General features: G+C 53.7%; 1 protein-coding gene across 4 annotated transcripts in view; it reads left to right on the top strand.

The window, feature by feature from the left end:
- The first annotated feature begins 2,214 nt into the window (after positions 1-2,214).
- The window catches only part of LRRC20 (leucine rich repeat containing 20), an 86,330-nt gene continuing 72,247 nt past the window's right edge, over positions 2,215-16,297 (top strand). For 2 of the 4 annotated variants that reach the window (XM_025918380.2, XM_086679895.1), the window contains exons 1-2: positions 2,215-2,307; positions 7,893-8,037. In XM_025918380.2, coding sequence (XP_025774165.1) covers positions 7,956-8,037 — 82 coding nt within the window. In that variant the 5' untranslated portion in view covers positions 2,215-2,307; positions 7,893-7,955. Of the gene's footprint in view, positions 2,308-7,747; positions 7,764-7,892; positions 8,038-16,297 lie in introns of those variants that run through there. The other 2 variants (XM_086679896.1, XM_086679897.1) reach the window with 2 other exon arrangements.

Raw genomic sequence — 16,297 nt, 5'->3', positions numbered from 1 at the left:
TCTGGATGCCTAGCTACTCTCCCCGGATGCATCAGGGAATCCAGCTGAGACCAGAAGAACTGCCCAGCTGAGCCCAACCTAAAATGCTGACCCGTAAAATCATGAACTAAATAAATATTTATTGCTTTAAGACACTTCTGCCTGTTGCGGTGCTTTATTAGACAGGAAAACAAAGTGCTGACTGATACAAGCACTTACCGTGTGCCAAGCTCTGGTTGATTTGAAATCAGGCAGAGTCTTGGGAGAAAAGACTGGTGCAAAGATGGCAGAGTAATGGGCATGGCGCAGTAAGTGCAGAAGACGTGGTGTTTGAGCTGGGCAGGAGTCTTGCCCATGTAGAGTTGGAGGGTCCAGGATGAAACTCCTGGGAGATGGGACTGAGTATGATAAGGCACGAATATGGGATGCCTTAGGCTGGGACCATCAGCCAATGGCATTTACTGAGACCTTACTATGTGCACAGAAGCACCGCACTGGCAATCTCAGATCTGTGTATGGCCTGACAGGGAAGAGTAGACATCCACGTGTGGAAATCGGCCAGAGATGTAAGGCTGGTGGCTTTTTTTTTAAAGTAAGCTTTATGATGATACCCAACATAGGACTAGAATTCCTGACCCCAAGATTAAGAGATGCATAGTCTACCGACTGAGCCAGCCAGGTGCCCTGTAAGGGTGGTTTTAAGTGAAACAAGTGGCAGGGTCTGCTTTGTCCAGAGTAGTGAGGATCTTGGCTTGGGCAGAACAGGACTTGATCCAATTATTATTTGTATCTTGTACCTGGTATGTATGTGGCAGGGATAGAGTGATGACAGGTTTGGGGAAAGACTTCCATAGACAGTCTTCCTGAGAAGGAGTCAGAAAACATGGCCACTCAGGCATCCACCTGAGTGGTAACCCCTTGAAGGCGGGTCTGTGTCTGTTTGCTCTTGACATACCCTGAGACACAGGATCCTGCATACACAAGGCATTCAGGTTGAAAGACTTTCCTTGGAGGCATTTCTCCTCCCCTTCCCTTTATTCCTACTCATCCATTGTATTCGTTTCCAAGTTGCCACAAACTGTGTGACTTAAATATGCTTTCTCATAGTTCTGGAGGCTTGAAGTCCAAAATCAAGATGTCTGCAGAGTTACTTCCTTTCTTGCTTCTTCCTACCTTCGGGTCCTTGCCCACACAGTCCTTGGGGTTCCTTGGCTTCTAGGCACATCACTCCCATCTCTGCCTCTGTATTCACATGCCCTTCCCCCTGTGTGTCTCTGTCTCTTCCTATCAGAACACCACTCACACCCTACTCCAGTATGATTTTATCTTACCTAGTATCTGCAATGATCCAAATAAGGTCACTTTCTGAGGTACTGGGGGTTAAGACTTCAAGATACCTCTTTTTGGGAAGACAATTCAACGCGTAACATCCATCAAGACCCAGGGGAATGTGTGTTCCTTATCTGACTGCCCCAGTCCCCGGAGGCCGAGTTAAATGTTCTTTCTTCAGAACTCCTATATATTTAATACACGCTTTTAGAGCATTTGACATGTTGATCATTGCCATGGGTTGAGTCAGGAGCCTCGCTTCTTTGGTCGTCTCCATAGTGCCTTGTAAAGGGTATATGGTGAGTCCTCCATAAATAAAGACCTGTGAAGCAGCCACCTTTCCCTGAGCTGTCATGCTCAGCGCTGCCCGGAACATTTCATGTATTAATCCTCACAGTGACCCCTGTAAAGTATTTATGTATTTTAATTCCTACTGTATAGAGGAGAATGCTGGAATTTAGAAAGGTGAGATAACTTAGTGCAGCCACAATTGTCTCTAACAACCCGAATGGGCAGCTGAAGTCATCAAGTGAAAAGTTTTCTATCCCCCCATCTTCACGTTTCTCAAAGTGCCCCTGATCTGGCTAATTCAACTCTATTCTGTCGAGAAGAATCTGGAGTCTTATTTATTGATTTCGGGGTCTGTGCGACACGTTCGAACCGTCTACACCCACGTTCGTTGTTTTCCCTCCAGAAGCCGCACACAAAGCGGATCCACCCTGCGGACGAGAGCGCGCGGGCCGCTTTTCCGCGCGCGCCGCTCCTGGGCGCAGCGTGAGGACCGGCTCACTGATTGGCTGCGCGCGGCCCGGGCCCGCGGCCTGCTCCCGCCCCGGCATCTATGCCCGCGCGGCGATTGGCCGAGCGGTCGTGCGCGCAGAGCCCGCGGTCCCGCGCTCCGCGCCCCGCCCGCTCCAGCGCGCCGCTGTTGCATGGGGCGCCGCCGGCGGCCGAGGGAGCGTGACTGCGCTGCGCAGGGCGCTAGGAGGCATTGTCGCTGTAAGTGGAGCAGAGAGCGGCCCAGAACGGGTCCCCACGCTTCGTGCCCCGCAAAGTAAATGTAGTCTGAGGCTGAGCGCTGGAGGGCTGGGGGCGAGAGGGAGAGAAGTGCCCCCGTTTCTGCAGCGTCCTCACCCCTCCCCCAGGTCACCGGGTGGAAAGAGCAGCGGTGCATCAGCTGCGGCTTCTGCAGTGCCAAGGGGCCCGGCGACGTGCCGGCTCCTGTTTGCAAGCTGCTGCTGGACCCCGGTTGGCTCGCGGGAGTGGGCGCAGCGGTGGCAGGGAATAGGGAGCCGGGGGAAGCGGTGCCGGGCCTTGGTCCCCGCGGGAGGCGCCCTTGCCGGTGGAAGCTGTTGTGTATTTCGTTCCTGAAGCAGCGTTTTCTGGGCTTGCTTCCGTTCTGAGGGCCTGCAGACGCCTGCCTCGGAGCATGCCTCCTGGCCTCCGGGCAGCGCGGGAGTCCTCGGCCCTCGGCTAGCATCAGCGTTCCCCCACTGCCTGCTTTATTCTCCCAGTCCCCGCCTGCCGCGCGAGCCGGGGGCCGGCGACGAGGAGCCATTGGCTGCGGGCGCCGGGGGGTGGGGTAGAGGAGTGAGGCGGGCCCCTTGTGCCAGGCGCGGGGACCCTGGCCTGGCCCCGGCGCACACTCCTTGGAGACGCCGTCCCAGGGTACCTGGGTGCCCGGAGCAGAGCGCGCACGGCGCTTCGAACCCCAAGGCTCAAAACCAGGCGCCGGCCCGTCCCGCTCATGCCCCAGCGGACTGCTTTCCCTTGGGTAGAAAAGTGGGTCAACCCTGTCCAGGTCTCGAGGGCTTTTGGGGCTATTTGGATACCATCCAGCCCTCAGCCTCCCACCTTCCCACCTGCTCCCCCGCTTGGCGTGGCCGGAAGGACCCGCAGGAGCCAGCGGTGGGGAAGCTTGCACACATGGCTCAAGAGGCTCGAGTTGCCCTTTGGAGCGGCTGCCAGGCTCTAAAGTTCCCAAGTGACCACGCCAGTAACTAAATATAGGAGCAGCTGGTGCGGAAGGGGTGTCGCAGCAGCTCCTTTGCAGGGATCTCAGGGCTCCAGATAAGGTAGTATTCTCACTGGTGATGACAGGAGCCCCAGCAGCAGGCTGCAGTCAGGGTTTAAGCAAAAATCCTCCCTCCTCCAGCCTTGTCTCCAGGTGAAGCTAGGTTATAGATCCAGGAGGGCCTGTTGCCAGCTCCCACAAAGGAAGACAACTTTTCTGGCATTCAGTTTATTATATCCTAACTTACCGTCTGTGCTTGTTCAATCACCGACTCGTCATGCATCAGTGTGGGAAGTGCTTAAGGTTTGCAAAGACCTTTCTAGAAAATTATATCTCATTTTCTTTTCAAAACCCAGCAAGGGAGGTGGAATTTCCGTTTTACAAATGCGGCTGCTCACAAACACTGATAACTTTCCAAACTCTGGTCTTAGGCTGTCCTCAAAAAACTTTCCCTAGCTCACTGCAGAAAAACGGAGGACAGAGTTCTAGGAGGTCCTACAGCTCCCTCCCCCAGCAGTCTGGGGACAGACAAATTGGCTACCTGTTCCCCTCTTTCTCTCATCTCTTTGGGTCCCTTTGCTCAGACCATGTCTCTCTCCCCTTCATGCAGAGGGCACACATGCTCCTTGGGCCTGGCATCATGGCCCTGCCGGCATCTGGCTCGTTCTTCCTTTTGTCACTAAGTTTCTCCTAGTCAGGGGAGGCTCATTCTGGCGCATGCCCTGTGTCTGTAACTTGACTCCCCGTGTGTGGGCCTTTTAGGAGGTGCCCAGAAGATATTTGCTGGATTTAAACATTTCCTGAGACTATGATGTGCACTCTGAGGAAAGGGGAGGTGGGGGGTGTATGGAGAGGAATATGTTGCTGGGGTAGCAGCAGCAAGTATGGCTTTGGACCCTGTGCTCCAGGGTCTCCACGATTTGGAGCACCTTGCCTTGAAATTAGCTAAGGCTTCCCTTAGCAGAGGCAGTCCCTTGGGGACACTCTGACTTCCTTCTACCGTCACCTCTGCCTGTGGAGTTGGCCAGATGCCTCAAGGAGCCCAGACTTGACCCTGTGGGGCTATCCTGGGGTCCTGTAGGTGGGTTCTGGTTCCGGGAGGTCTCCCTCGCATGCTGATTGCTTCCACTGGCCAACATAACATTTCTTTTGTAGGATTGCAAGAGATTTGGTGGCCAGAATGGTGCTGACATGCAGATTTTGGCTGACTCATGTTGTTTATATAGACAGGGGCCCTGATACCCTGGGGGCAGCCATGCCTAGGGCCCTTTGCATTCAGTTAGAAGTAGGTCCATAGCTCTCTGTGCCACTTATGTGACCCAGAAAGTTTCCTATTTTTCTCAAAAACAGAAAACAGGAGCAACTTTATTTTTATCTCTACCTCCTTTTTGGGGTTGTTATATGCTAAATATATCTTCCTTTTTTTTTTTTTTTTTTTTTTTTTTTTTTTTGGTCAAAGAGGACTAGTATTGGGTTGGATCTAAAGGGAGCAGTCAGTGAAGTTGGACAACCTTGCAGTGCCCTTTTAGGGACCCAGTACTGGCTCCCATCATCCCATCTGGTCTTCCCTCAGTCTGGGCCCGTTGCTCCCATCTTGGGCCTTATGCCATACCTGGCCCTGCCAGGCTCCTATTTCACAGTCCTTTCTGTGCCAGAGGGACAAGCCTTTGTCGTCTGACCTGGGAGAGGGACAATCAGCTGGACTTTATGAAGGAATTCTCCCTTGAGAGGGGAGGGGAGGTGAGGGGAAGGGGGTTTCCTGGCCAGTTAGTGAGGGTGGCGATTTTAGGCAGCAGGAACTTCTTGGAGGTCTAGGGTACATCTGTGCTACCCAGAGCATCCTCTGGATTGTACGGGGCCCTTCCTCCTAGTTACCTGTTCTGCCTCCCAGACTTTGCAGGTCACTCCTGTTCCTGCTTTGATGCCCATTCCCCGACCCACACCATAGAGTGTCTTAGCTTGCCACCAGGGGTGAGGTTTTTAATTTGACTGGTTTTCATCAGTGGGCTCAATGGCCTATGGCACCCCCGCCCTGTCCCCACCTTACCTGGTGACAGCTAGTAGAATTGTAAGTATAGGGCCTGGTTGAAAGTAAATCAGCCTAGGGAATCCCACTCAGGGCTAGCACAGACCCTGGGCGGCTTAGAGATCTACCTTCTCTTGCCCTTGTGCCGTGTGGCCAGGATTGCCTTGGTATGTTTCCTAGAAAGCTCTCCATGAAAATCACAAGTCAGAGCTATGTCCTGTATTTCTGTCCTCTTCATTCATATGCCCGATACCTTAGTGGATGCTCAATACATGTTTGTGATTATTGATGACAAATACTGGAGATAGGGCAAGGAAGGAACATGGAACAGTAGGGAGACTCCTAGGCTGGGATTAGGAGGCCTAGGTTTCTGTTTGCATTTAGCTCATTTACCTCCCTTCTGGGACCCTCAGTTTTCCCATTCATAGGGGTTAGAGTAAGTCGCCGAGACCCCGACGACATTGCTATGACTCAGGCTTAAGGGATGGTCCTAAGGGCAGCATGGTGGAGGTGTTGGGTTTAGTCTGCCATAGTCACCACTATTCCCCACTGTCCCACCCTGGCCCACCTTATGCAAGTTGCCTACCTAGCACTTGTAGGCATTTGACTATAGGACCCTTCTCATTTAGACAGTGCCTTAGATTTATTATAAGAATCCACTGGCTTGTATGTAGATCTGAAACCCAAATGGTGGCTGTTGATCATCATCATCACCACCGAAGTATACTAACTAGGCATCTGTATTCAGCATGTGGTATAAAATGCAGGGGGAAAGCACAGTGTAGATCTGCTCCCTGTCTCAAGCTGCACACAGGCTGACTGGGGAGACAAATATGTATACTGTAAAATGCTCATAAACAACCCAAGTGGCTTGTGCTAAGACCTTAAGTGCTGCTGAAACTCAGAGGGAGGAGAAAGCACTGAGGGCCGAGGCAATCAGGGAGGACTTCCTGGAGGTGGAGGGGGGGAGATTCTAGTCATTCCTCAAAGATGAGTTCCACTGAGTTGTTTGTTCAAAGTCACATGGGTATGAAACTGGGATTAGAGGCCAGTGTCATGTCTGCATGTGTACTGTTTTATTCTCTTTATAAGTTGTTCAGATCTACATGTCCTGGGCCCTGGGCCCAGGAAAGATGTATGTATTTCTGTTCAGTCCTCATATGAATCCAGTGAGGTGGGTGTTACTAAGATCTCCTTCTCAGATGAAGAAACTACAGCTGAGAGTAGTTAGGAATCTTTCCCAGGGCTTCTGAACTAATAAATGGCAGAGTTGGGCACTAGACCTGTCTTCAAAAAACGGTCTTTTTCCGCTGCACTGGGTGTCTCAAACCTTCAGTGTCAGCCTCCTTGGTGAGATGCACCCATACATGGAATTCACCCCTGTCACTCAGTGGAAGGGGGGGCTTGGCCAGCCCCAGCTCAGCCTTGCCTGCCCTTCCTGTGTAGCTGAGCACATAGGGCCTTTTTCATGGTCTCTATTAGCAGCTCCGAGCACTACCCTCACCCCCTTCTCTCTGTCCTCACATGCTTCTGCCTCTGACCCTCAGGGCGAGTTCATGGAGCAACCTAGCTGTCTTTGAAGCTGGGAATGGGCACTGACCTTGGCCCCAAGTTCATTCTGTCCCTGGGGTGCTGCTGCCGGTGTTGGGGGCAACTTTTGTAAAGAGGTGAGCACTGGATGTGGAGCTGAGCTGGCCAGATTGTTGCCATTTACTCTGTTTGACCTTGGCCAGGTCATCTGGTCCCTGTCTATGCCTCAGTTTCCTTCTCTGTAATAAACAGGGAGTTGGAGACCTGTCTAGTTTGCTCCTTCATGTCTTTGCCACCTAAGAATTTTGACTGTGTTCCACAACCTTCTTTAAGCCTTTTCTCCCCCAGTGATCCAATTTCCCTTCTCTTGTTTCCTCACCCCACCCCCTCTTTTTCCTTCTGGCTCTGGCGGATAAGCTCTGCACCAGGCTGATCATCAGGTCTGCTGGCTAAAGCCGTATAAAACCGTAGCCTTCCCTCCATGTTGACAGGTGGGAAGGGAACTCTTAGAGGCCACAGACCAACCAGACTGAGCTCTGACTGGTCAGACCGGCTGCAGTTGCCTCTGTGTCCCCACTCCCCAGCAAGCAAGAGGGACCCCGCAGAGGTACCGGGTGAGGTGAACTGGGAGCTAGGGGACCTGTCCTGGTGGTTGTGGACAAGGCACCAGCCCAGAGCTGTGCTCCGCCTCCTCCCCTCTGCTCCGCCTGTTAAGTGAGTCACAGGCAGCACATACCTGCGCCCTCACACCCGCCTGGCCACTGTTTCAGGCACTTGCCCTGTGTCCGGTGAGGTCACACGTGGGGATCCACCCTCTGATGGGCACATCGGCTGTTCCGAAGGCCGAGCTGCATGTGGCCTGGTCTCTGGGCCCCTTGGGAGGAAGTGAGTGGCCTGGGCCCTTCCCTGCAGGCTTCCTGCAGCCTGGGTCCTACGGGAAGGTGGATTCAGGGATGGGTCCCTGGCTGGGGGGTGGGGGGGGGCAGGCGCTTCATGGCCCTGTGTCTTCCCCAGGCACAGGCCCCCTTGTGAGCAGCAGACCGGCCTGGTGGCCGGCAGCAGGACCCCCTCGCCTGCATGCTGAAGAAGATGGGTGAGGCCGTGGCCAGAGTTGCAAGGAAGGTCAACGAGACCGTGGAGAGCGGCTCTGATACCCTGGGTGAGTGAGGGCACCCTGTAGGCGGTGTGCGAAATCAATTTAGGTGTGAAATCGAAAGACAAGAGCAAAGAGACCGTGTCCGTGTGCGCCCTCGTCACGAGGAGAAGCGTGCCGGGGAATCTCACTGCGGTCATTGTTCAGTTTGTGTATACCAGGCCGCAGTGCGAGACTTATCATGGCCGCGGACAAAGAGGTTTGAAAAACACTACGTGAGGGCTCCCGCTTGCTGGGAGCCGATCTGCCTGCCCTTGCACTGCCGCTGACTCTGAGTGTGTTATGTGCCCTTGACCCAGGTGACAGTAGCTGGCACTGCCGAGTAGCCCCGTGTACCAGGCCCTGTGCAGGTGCCTCACGAGTGGTGCCGTATTGACTCTGCACAGTGGCCTTGTGATAGAGCGGGCACTCGCCAAGCATGACCAGCCTTGGTCTTCAGATGAGGACGTGAGGGTCGAAGGCAAAGTGGGCTTTTCCCAGGTCCCTCAGCCTGCAGGCCCCTTTTCACGCCACCGTTTCACCTCAGTTGTGTCTTACGTATTTTTTGCTTTGACTTGGTCGTGGCATTTTAGGCCAGACAGTTATGCCAAGACTTCAAGCATCTAAGCAAACCATCCTATGTGATTGAATTCAGATATTTATTGCCTGTTCGCGTGTACAAGGATTGTGTGCATGTGCATGTGTGTGTATGCGTGTGTGTCTCCCGCTGGCATGTGTGTGCCCCCTTAGAGCCACTGACATGTGAGAACCCAGAGGAGGGGAGCACACTCCTGCCTTGGGGATGACTGCATACACAGAGTGGGATTTGAGTTGGGTCTTTGGCACCCAGAGACGAATTCACAGGTAGGTCGGGATATCTGTGCCCATGCGTGTCTGTGTCTCTCCAAGGAGCGTTTCCATGGAGGTTATTGGCCGACCAACAGCCCAGGGACTGGGAAGATAGAGTATTTCTGTGCGCAGCCTTTGGTCCGGTGTGTCTGAGGCTCCCGGACAGGGCGTGGTAGCCCGGAAAGTGGAGGGTCACTCGGCCTTCAAGGTGAGCTAGGTCACTGCCTCTTTCAGGAAGCCTTCAGCCCTACACCATCCACCCCTGGCTCCCTTCTTCCTCTGTAGCAGTCATGCAGTGTCCCTAGAGGGCAGGGACTTTTGTCCCTGTGCCGCCAGAGCCAGAGCCATGCCAGACGCCTTGTGCGTACATAGCGTTTGCTAAACTGAGCTGAAGGGAGAGAAGCATCCTCTGTGGCAGACGGTCTTGCGAGTTGTCGTCGGTTTTGGAGGCAAGGTTCTGGGGGAGCCTTCAGCTGGTGAGCTGACGGCCATAGGCCCTCAGGAAAAGCAGCCTGGATTGCTGTGCTGGCCGCTAAGGCGGTTGTACTTAGCCTGGTGTTCAAGACTCGCCACCTCTCATATGGCCTGGATTGGAATCCCCAGTCTACCACCAAATAGCCCAATACCCCAGCAGGCTGCTTAACCTCTGATTTAAGCTGGTTTTCTTCATGGATGTAACGGGGGTGTTAACTGTGCCCACCTCGTCAAGGGAGTTCAGGGGAATGGGGGGTCTGTAAGGTGTTGCCTTCAGGTGGTTCAGTGAGTCTCTGAGGGCTAGGGGCAGGGCCTAAGTCCCTCTCGGCCACAAACACGCCTCCTGCAGCCGTCAGCCGGCCACCAAGCTGGGTGTCTTCACGCTGTCTTCAGATGGGGAGTTCGGTGCAAATCAGCAAGTCTCTGCAGTGAATAACCTACCCCTGCCTTAAAATGCTGCCGGGGAGAGGGACACGCGTGCAGCTCAGCCTCTTCCAGATGTGTCATGGGAGCAAGGATGGAGGGGCGGCAGAGGCGGGAGGACAAAATTCTGACTTCCTGGAGTCGGTGTTGTTAGCGAAAGGACTTTGGGAGGCTGATGTCCCAGGCAGCGCTGGGATCTCATGCATGGCAGCACCACAGAGTTGCCCCCGTGGCATGGAAGAGCCGGGGGGACGGTGCCCTGCAGCTGGGGAGCCTGGAAGGCCACATGGAGTCTCGACTTAAATGTCTGTGGACCAGAGACTGCAAATGCAGTTCTCTGTGCAGGCCAGGTGCGGATTTCTGTGAAGAGTGGCCGCCCTGCAGGGGTGCGGTGCACAGGGCGTCTAGAGTGGGGTGTGCTGTGACCAGCCCCTTTGCACTGCCTGGCGCCGTGTCCGTTGAAAACCCCGAGGCAGGCGTCTGCTGCCCTGCCTGGCTGCTATGGTACTGGGATTGAAACCCTGAGTGTCTGACCCCAGAGCCCGGGAACTTTCCCTGCCACGCTGTGTTGGGGTGGGGACCTGGGCAGTTGCTGGTCCCCGGCGTTGTGCACGCTGTAAAGCTTTAGTCATCTTGGGAGGGGAGTCGAACCTTTCAGCCTTGGCTGTCTTGACTGGAGCTCCAGACTTTCACGGGGAGATGACTGTGTCTTTAAAGTTAGGGCAGACTGAGGGAGGCTGGTTTATTACCTTTTTGGTGCCCAGTGAAGAAGCAAAATGTCAGACCAGGCCACTGTGGGCACCTGCAACCCGGGCCCTTTGGCCAGTGGAGCTCATTGGGCTCCTGCGGTCTGAGGGGTCTGGGGTCTAAGCTGTCCGTATGTACTGATCATCCGCTGTGTGCAGGGTGCTGGGGGGCTCCCGAGGGTTCTGTGCAGTAGAGTCGTGGAGTCCCAGCCCACCACTGTGGGACAGAGAGCAGTGAGTGACACAAGGGCTCCATGCTGGCCCTGGTCAGACACACACCGCAGGTGGTTGGAGTTCACAGGTGGGAGATGTTGCCAGGTGTTGAAGGCATCCAGGAAGGCTTTCTGGAAGAGGTGGGAATGGAAGTGGGTCTTGAAAGATGCGTGAAGGAACCCAGTGTGCTTCTCATGTAAAACAGCAAACAACCTGAAACAGCCTAAAAAACCAGCAGCGGATAATCACTTTAATAAATTTTGTTACAGCTGTACAATGCAATTTATGTAGCTGTTAAAAGTGGTGCATGAAATTTCATTACATGCTTGAATGAAGACTGGCAAATATTTCCGTATAAGATGACTTGGAAAAAAGCAAGGATCCCAAACGGTACAGACAGATACCAGTTATGTTAAATGTGTGTATACTGGAAAAAATTGAAAGGAAATAAAACGAGACACAAAATGGATGTTAGAAAATACTATTGTGCATTTTCAGAACGTTCTGTGATACACATATTACTCTTTTAAGTAGCGAAGATAGATTTTAGGGAGAGGACCACCCCCTTCCCAAAAACAGATGAGAGTTATGGAGGTAGCTCCTTGTGTAAGCCCTTGGGTGTGGAATGGGCTTCTCTGGCTTCTCCCTTCTGCTGGGTTCCGCTCCCTACCTCCCCATGCGCAGGTCTGGGGTGCAGCCCTAGAATGGCTGCTCAGAAGCCGCAGGTGTATCTCTGCAGAGTGGAAGGTCCCAGTAGAGACCCGGCTGGGAGAGCTCAGTTACAGGTTCTCACCTTACCCGGGTAGGTCACCCTGGAAAGCTCCGCACACGCTCGGCCAGGCGCCTGTGGCTGCCCTCCGGAGCCAGGCTCGCTCCTCCTGCAACCTGAGCTGGGGTTCCCAGCCCTTGTCTCCCCACTGCAGGCCTCTTCATCCTCCGAGAAGTGGGTTCCTTTCCCTCTGGCCCCTGGTCTGCCCCTCAGCTTGAGTTGAAGCCACTTTTCTCCAGCCCCTCACCTCTCCTCAGCATTTTCTATTGAGCTTGTGCAGAGTCAGGAACTCAGGCTTTCCTCTCCATCCACTCCTTGTGTCCTCAGGTTAGTTCTTTCTCTTGGTAAAGGCTTCATGCACATCTGGGCTTCCTGGGTCCTTGAACCCCTGGGGGCCTCTGTCTGACCTCACTGTTCCCTCTGGCCAGTAGACTGGCAGGCCTCGATGCCCTGCACCCCACTTCTCTCCGGGGGAGAGAATCCCAGGCCTTTGGGGATGACTTTTAAAAACTGATCCTCATTGCCAAGGAACGGGGCTTGGAAAGGCCCGGCAGAGTGTGGGAAGGGAGGGCATGGCCGGCTGGGACAGAGGCCTGACAGAGCTGGCGGAAAGGAGTGCCCAGCACAAGCTGCAGAGGAAGGAGCCAGCGTTGCCCGGGGCCCGCTGTGTGCCGGACACAGGTGTCTGAGACCACCTTTCTGTGGTCTTTGGTACTTTCTGCCTGCGGATTCCCATCTGTGTTCATTTCACAAAAGTTCCAAGTCATTAGCTCAGGGTGTGTGTCTGCCCCCTATCCCTCGGGGTCTCTTTGCCTGCACTTCCTCTTGGGGCTTCCATTCTGTGCGTCCGTCCGTTGCACTAGTATATTTCCTTTCTCTTCCTCTCTCTGCTACCTTTTGAGATCTGTCTGCTGGTTCACTATTTGCTTGTCCATCTGTGTTTAGTCTGCTCTCGAACCCCTCATTGAGTTTTAATTTTTAAGGCTACCTACTTTATTTTCAAAAGTTCTGTTTGGTTCTTTAAAAAACCTGATTTCATATACTCTGCTTTCTCCTCAGATCTGATAAATCTTTTACCTTTTCTTTTAAAAAAATCTGACTTAAGGGAATAATATCTTATTTCTGTTTTATGTGTCTAATCTCTTTTTTTATTTCTTTAATCATTTGACTATACTTGTCTTTTTTCATCTTTTGTACTGCCTTTATCACAGGGAGTTCTCAGCGGCCCACATCTCCTGTTCCTGTTGACTCTAGCTCACAGTGGGTTGTTCTGGGTGGATCTGATATAATTTGGGACCCTATACTCCTGCCTGATGGAGCCTGGCCTGCATGACCCTGGACTGAGGGCATGTGCTTCTGAAGGGTTGTGTTTGCTTGCAGCAGATGCCTGCCTGCCGCTGGGTTAGAAACACATCTTTCTCAGCCCAAGGGGTGTCGGGGCCTCTAGGGAATTGAATATTCAAACCCTACACCCACCTGTGGTTTCCAAATCTCAGGGGGGTGATTTGTTTGTTGTTGTTTTTGGTTTTTTTAAAGTAGGCTCCGCGCCCAGCTCAGAGCCCAACGTGGGGCCTGAACTCACCACCCTGAGATCAAGACCTGAGCCGAGACCACGAGCTGGTGCTTAACCGACTGAGCCACCCAGGTGCCCCTGTTTTTTTTTTTTTTTTTTAATTCAGTGCCCAGGCAAAGACAAAGCAGCGTTCTAATTATGAAAAAGTGGGTCTTATCCCTAGTCCAGTCTTTCTCTGAAGGTAGTCCTTCAAAACCCCCGCTTTCCGCGGGGCTCTCGGCTTCAGCTTCCCTCAGGCAGGCCAAGAGCTGCATTCCTGACCTCTTCTAGGCCTTTCAGCCTGAGCCCCTTGGGAATGCCAGCCCTGGCCAGCAGAGCATCGGTAGCCTCCTGCCCCTGTGTCTTTGACATTCCTCTCTGACTCGTGCAGCTTGCTCTTGTCACACACCAGGCCGGGTTGCCGGCTCGTCGTTGCAGGCGTTGCGCCATTTAATCCTCACGCTGACTTTGTGAGAGGGGTGATGTTAATATCCCCGCATTACAGATGCAGAAACCAAGCCACAGACCTTTCTTTTTTTTTTTAATTTTTTTTTCTTTTTTTTCAACGTTTTTATTTATTTTTTTTGGGACAGAGAGAGACAGAGCATGAACGGGGGAGGGGCAGAGAGAGAGGGAGACACAGAATCGGAAACAGGCTCCAGGCTCCGAGCCATCAGCCCAGAGCCCGACGCGGGGCTCGAACTCACGGACCGCGAGATCGTGACCTGGCTGAAGTCGGACGCTCAACCGACTGCGCCACCCAGGCGCCCCAAACCTTTCTAAGTCCAGGGTTTCTAAGTGTTTAGTAGCACGGAGGCATTCAGCTTGCCCCTCTGCCGTGCTGCTTTTGAATTAGGAGTTCCTTGTTTTCGAGAAGCTGGAGCTAAGGCTGAGGGCCTGACACAGGTGTTGGGAGGTGGGGCCGGTTTCATCACAGCTCTAGGTGACCCTTCCCACTGAGGACTTGGGGAAGGAGATGGGGAGAATGTGGAGCCCCTGCTCCCCCTCATGCTGGCCTCTGGCTTACACCAGTTGGAACCACAGTGGGGCCAGCCCTGTTCCTTGAAAAGGAGGAAAATTATCAGAGGCTAATATCTGCCTGGTCATTTAAGGTGTCTCCGGTGGTGATGGGGACAGCCGCCATGGGCTGCTTCTGTTTACATACAGATTCATGGAGCCCACTCTAGAGCTTTAAAGGTGACATCCCAGGGTGGGCTGGGTGACCTGCATTTTAACACGAATCCTGTATGATTCTCCCCTGCCTTGAATTTTGAGAACCAGTGGTTTATGAATTATATTCTAGAACTTCCTTCTCCTGGTAGGTTCTGGGTGGCTGGGCAGGGAAGGTCATTGTCTGGGCTGGCCTGGATGTGTGTGTGTGTGTGTGTGTGTGTGTGTGTGAGAGAGAGAGAGAGAGAGAGAGAGAGAGGGAGAGAGAGAATGAATATGAGTGTGGTGTGACCCATCCTCAGGGAACTGAGCAGCTGGGCCACGAGCTGTGAGATGGTCAGGTGGGCAGACCAAAGCTAGTGACAGAAGGAAAGGACACATCCCCCTTCTCCTACTTCCCCTGTCTCCTAGGCTCACCCCTACTTTGCTGGGGTGAGTGCTTGTCTCCTCCTGCTCCCACCAGCAGATGGCGCCCTGTCACCAGCCAACAGTTGAGTGTCAACTGAGACCCAGGCTTGACCAGAGTGTTGGCTGGGCATGAGTGCCTATGTCCTGGCGTCCTGACGGGGCTTCCACTCAGCCCAGCTCACGTCCTGTATTTACATTCCTAGCTGACTCCCACAGGATCTGAGTTTGCAGCTCCTTTCTTGAGCAGGGGTATTTAGGAAGCACTTAAATATACTCACTAAATCTGAAGAATGCCTTCTCTCAGGTCAGATACTGCCCCTTTTTAAGAAACACCACATTGAGCACCTCCTGTGTGTACCTCACTTGGAGGAACCAAGTGGCCCAGGAGTGGCCAGTGCGGAGGGGGAGGCAGATAGACACACGTATTCTCCCAGGCACACTGTCAGGGAGGGGAGTTTGCGGCCCTGAGCCCAGGAGGCCGATGCTGGTGGGGATGACGGATGTGTGTGTTGCTCACCTGTCTCCTGGCCTGAGGGTCAGCCAGGCACCGGTCAGATGTGTGGAAGAGGGAGTGGGCCCTCACAGGGGAGCCCTCAGCCTGGCCGGGGCCACCTGTCCGTTCGCTACGAGGGCTGGAAGCCTTTGATCTGCTGTCCTCAGCTTCCTACCTCTCAGTTGGGAAGGCAGGGTGCTATAGCTATATACATTTGATTAAAACACACAAACAAGAAACGATAGGTATTACATGTGCCCAGTGTGCAACACATGAGACCCAACAGGTAAACAGTGGGAAGCCAGGCTTCCTCCGGCCCTGTCCTCTGTACCCTGACCCCTTCCTCCTTGGCATAGTGTCTTGTGGGAGCAGAGGGGGGAGTTGTAAGGCCCTTCTGGGGTTACATTGGCAAGTTCTGGAATTGCTAGGGGTAAGGATGGTTAGCTGGTATCCTGAGGCTTTTTCAGGACTGTTTCTAGCCCTGGTGGGAGAGGACCCCAAAGCCCAAACAGATGTGGCCCAGGTCTCTCTATTGGAGTTCCCCAAATCCCCTTCTAGAACTTTGGGAGCTCCAAAGACCAGAAGTCCCACCTGCCCCCACTCTAGCCCCACGGGGGACGGATGCCAAGAGTGGGGTTCACTGGTGGGCAACCTCCAGCACAGCCAACCCGTGTCTTGGGTCCCCAGTCACTGTGGTGCTGACACCGCGGCGCCCCAGAATGCATCTGAGGGGTGGATGGGCAGATGCCCTCAGCCTCTCAGGTGTGGGTGCAGAACACTCAGTGCTCCCCACTTAGTCCTCCCCCCTCATTCTTCTGTCTGCAGAAAGGAGATTGCCCATCTGTGAGAGCTGGTCCAGCCCTGAGCAGCCTCCAGGGAGGCCCTGTGGGAGGTGGAGTGCCCTGTACAGGAAGGAGGCCATGAACGTATGAAATACTTGCAGAACGAAAAATGAATCAAGTGAGGAGGACTTCTGCCTCTCCTGTCTTCGGGTGTTTATGCCCTGGGCGTTGCTTAGCGCCCGTGCTAAGGGGATTGCACGGAAGATGTGGCATTGTGGCTGAACCTTAAAGGATGGAGCAGGTTTAGGGGAGTGGGTGTGGGTCACGCATCAGGGGAAGGCCATCCTAGGTGAGGTGTCTGTGTGAGCAAAGACATGGCAGCATGCAAGCGGGCACTTGTGACGGGGA

The sequence above is a fragment of the Puma concolor genome, chromosome D2 (assembly GCF_028749965.1).
Source record: "Puma concolor isolate L17-30 chromosome D2, mPumCon1.1.hap2, whole genome shotgun sequence".
Classification (NCBI taxonomy): Eukaryota; Metazoa; Chordata; class Mammalia; order Carnivora; family Felidae; genus Puma; species Puma concolor.
This window is presented reverse-complemented; position numbering and strand designations above follow the sequence as displayed.